The sequence below is a fragment of the Entelurus aequoreus genome, linkage group LG22 (assembly GCF_033978785.1).
Source record: "Entelurus aequoreus isolate RoL-2023_Sb linkage group LG22, RoL_Eaeq_v1.1, whole genome shotgun sequence".
NCBI lineage: Eukaryota > Metazoa > Chordata > Actinopteri > Syngnathiformes > Syngnathidae > Entelurus > Entelurus aequoreus.
This window is the reverse complement of record NC_084752.1, coordinates 15,053,333-15,056,835: the sequence shown is the minus strand read 5'-3', so window position 1 is coordinate 15,056,835 and position 3,503 is coordinate 15,053,333. Positions and strand designations below refer to the sequence as shown.

General features: G+C 32.9%; 1 protein-coding gene across 1 annotated transcript in view; it reads left to right on the top strand.

Moving 5' to 3' along the window:
* Positions 1-2,595, top strand: part of lbx1b (ladybird homeobox 1b) — a 4,836-nt gene extending 2,241 nt beyond the window's left edge. Inside the window, exon 2 of the mRNA XM_062032444.1 lies at positions 1,607-2,595. Within this exon, the coding sequence (XP_061888428.1) occupies positions 1,607-2,094 (488 nt within the window). The 3' untranslated portion in view covers positions 2,095-2,595. The remainder of the gene's footprint in view (positions 1-1,606) is intronic.
* Positions 2,596-3,503: the final 908 nt, after the last annotated feature.

The following is a 3,503-nucleotide window of genomic DNA, read 5'->3' as shown; positions in this document are numbered from 1 at the left end:
CAATCAGGATGATATTTAATGTATTTCTGAATTTTTTTTGTATTGATTATAGCTTATCTCTGAAAAAAATATTTCATTAAAACATATATACATGTAAAAAATTGTACTCTAATCGAGAAGTGCATAAACTTATTGAGCCCCGTTTTATTTGTTTTAATGTTAAGTATAATTTATTGTTGAATTTAAGGTTTCCAGTCATGTCCACTGTAGAGGACGCTCAGGAGGATTTGTAATTTATTTCTTAAATTTCTCTCATCAATTTTGAAAGCTTACAGCTAATAAAATTCAGTGGTTCATATAAAAAATAAATAATAAAATAAATAAATACAAAATAAAATGTCATAATGCATGTGCTCTAATCGAGATGAGAAAAATGTTTTTCTTAAAAAAAAAAAATCATTATAGCTTACAGCTAATAAAATCAAAAATTAAAAAACATGTCATAATGCATGTGCTCTAATCGAGATGTGAAAAAATATATGTATATATATATATATTTTTTTTAAAATAAGTCATTGTTGAATTAATGTTTCGGAGATTCGTATCCACTGCATAGGACAATCAGGATGATATGGAATCTATTTCTGAACTTTTTTATATTGATTATAGTTTATCCCTAATAAAATATTTAATTAAAACATGTGTACATGTAAAAAAAAAATGTACTCTTATCGAGAAGTGCATAGACTTATTGAGCCAAGTTTTATTTGTATAGTAATTTATTGTCGAATTTAAGGTTTCCAGTCATGTCCACTGTAGAGGACGCTCAGGAGGATATGTAATTTATTTCTTAAATGTCTCTCATCATTTTTGATAGCTTACAGCTAATAAAATTCAGTGGTTTATAAAAAAAACAAAAAACAAAAACCCTGCATAGGACAATCAGGATATAGAATGTATTTCAGATTTTTTTTTTTTTTTAGATGATTATAGCTTATCTCTAACAAAATATAGTGTTTCATTAAAACATATGTACGTGTACTCTAATCGAAAAGTGCATAAACTTATTGAGCCATGTTTTGTTTGTTTTAATGTTGAGCAATTTATTGTTGAATTTAAGGTTTCCAGTCATGTCCCCTGTAGAGGACGCTCAGGAGGATATGTAAATGTGAAAATATGTAATCAAAATGACATTTGTCCCGTACATCCATTTTCTATACCGCTTGGCTCACATCTGAGCTGGAGCCTTTTTACAATTTTTTTTTTGTGTTATGCTCTGACTTGCAGTGGTTACTTTATGTGTGCTTAATGCTGTTGTTGTCAACCAATTTATTTTACATGTGTGTGTTATTTCAAGAAAATGGCAACGACGGCTTGTTTCCTAATAAATAAAGTTGTTCCTAATAATTTATTTCTTAAATTTCTCTCATCATTTTGGATGATAATTATAGCTTACAGCTAATAAAATTCAGTGTTTCATAAAAAAAAATAAAAATGTAAAAAAATAATTGTTTTACTATATTCTAATTAATTATTGCATTAAGTCATTTTAGTGTTGGATCACTTTAGAATGATTTGTGTTTATGCATTTGTAACATACTTTATTTTGAAAATGCATTTTTTTGCACATGCGCAATGACTAACGGTTCTCCGCCCTCCTCCGTAGGCCGGGACGGGATGACCCTGTTCGGCCAGAGAACCACCCCGAAGAAGCGCCGGAAGTCCCGCACGGCCTTCACCAACCACCAGATCTACGAGCTGGAGAAGCGCTTCCTCTACCAGAAGTATTTGTCCCCGGCGGACCGCGACCAGATCGCGCAGCAGCTCGGCCTGACCAACGCGCAGGTCATTACGTGGTTCCAGAACCGGAGAGCCAAGCTAAAGCGGGACCTGGAGGAGATGAAGGCGGACGTGGAGTCCGCCAAGGCGGTGGGTCAGGTCCCGCTGGACAAGCTGGCCAAGCTGGCCGACCTGGAGAAATGCGCCAACGGCACGCTGGGCCATCCGCGCCCGGAGTCCCCCGCGCGGGGCGGCCAGCAGGGGCTCGATCTCGGGCAGAAACTGCGCAGGGCCCCGCTGTCTCCCTTCTCGGACCACACAACGAGTAAAGAGTGCTCGGAGGACGAGGACGTGGAGATTGACGTGGATGACTAATGCGGCGCGGCGTGGGGTTGTTGCACTGACAGACAAAAATGAGGGCGAAGAACACTAGAATAAACAGGAAAAGGACTTTCACTTTTCAGAACAATGTACCAAAATGTAATTATACTTTTATATGAACACGCATGAATACAGTAACAACTTTGCAATCAAAGCAATACGGTCAAAAACCACACTTGTAATTTATTATTATTATTATTATTATTATTATTATCATTTTAACACCCCCAGTTCTTTTTTTGTTCTTATTGTTTGCATGGAAATGCATGATTTGTGATGTATTTATTTTGGACTTTATTTAAATATTTGTCCCTTCACATTATGACGGAAAAAAATAGAACTTTTTTTTTTGTTTTGTTGTTGTTATTGCGGTGATTTTTTTGGGTTGTTTGGATACATGTTTTGTACACCTATAAGTGCCTTTTCTTATAAAAATCAGGATTTGCAAACCAGTTACTGCACAGACTGCAATGTACATAGGCAACAATGGGAATAATAAAATGGCTTTTTTTTCGGAATATTTCCTTTAATTATTTATTTAGACTTATTATATTTGCTAGGGGCCAGGGGGTGTCAAACTCGTTTTCATTGAGGGCCCTCAGAGCGGTCATATATATATATATATATATGTATATATATATGTATATATATATAAATATATATATATATATATATATATATATATATATATATATATATATATATATATATATATATATATATATATATATATATATATATATATATATATATATATATATATAATACATTAACAATATTTTTTTAACTTAAGCTGCATTTAGTCAGTCACAAGAATTTTACAGTAAAAGCAGTGGGTTTTTTACAGCATATAAAAAAAATTCATAAATGGAATGGAAAAACAATACCACTGTTTTTACCTGTACAATTCCAGCAACATATCTGCCAGTTTGTTTGTTTTTTATTGTAAAATCTTGTTGTTTTAATGTTTCTTTTGTTTGGTTTTTCATGTTTTAGTGTCTTAATGTATATCAGGGGTGTCAAACTTATTTTAGATCGGGGGCCACATGGAGAAAAATCTACTCCCAAGTGGACTGGACTGGTAAAATCACGGCACGATAACTTAAAAATAAAGACAACTTCAGATTGTTTTCTTTGTTTAAAAATAGAACAAGCACATTCTGAAAATATACAAATCATAATTTTTTTACACTTACATGTTGCGGTTAATAGTATTCTATCTTTATTTGTCGTTATTTATATTTTCTGAATAAATTATGTCATAATGTTCATCAGTCGACTCATTGGTGTTCATTTTCAATCTATCAAGATGAAAAAATGATACCAAAATCAAATTACAGGATGTTATTTATGTAGTTTGATCATTTTCCTCGACTGATGTACTAATATCATGTGGTTTATTT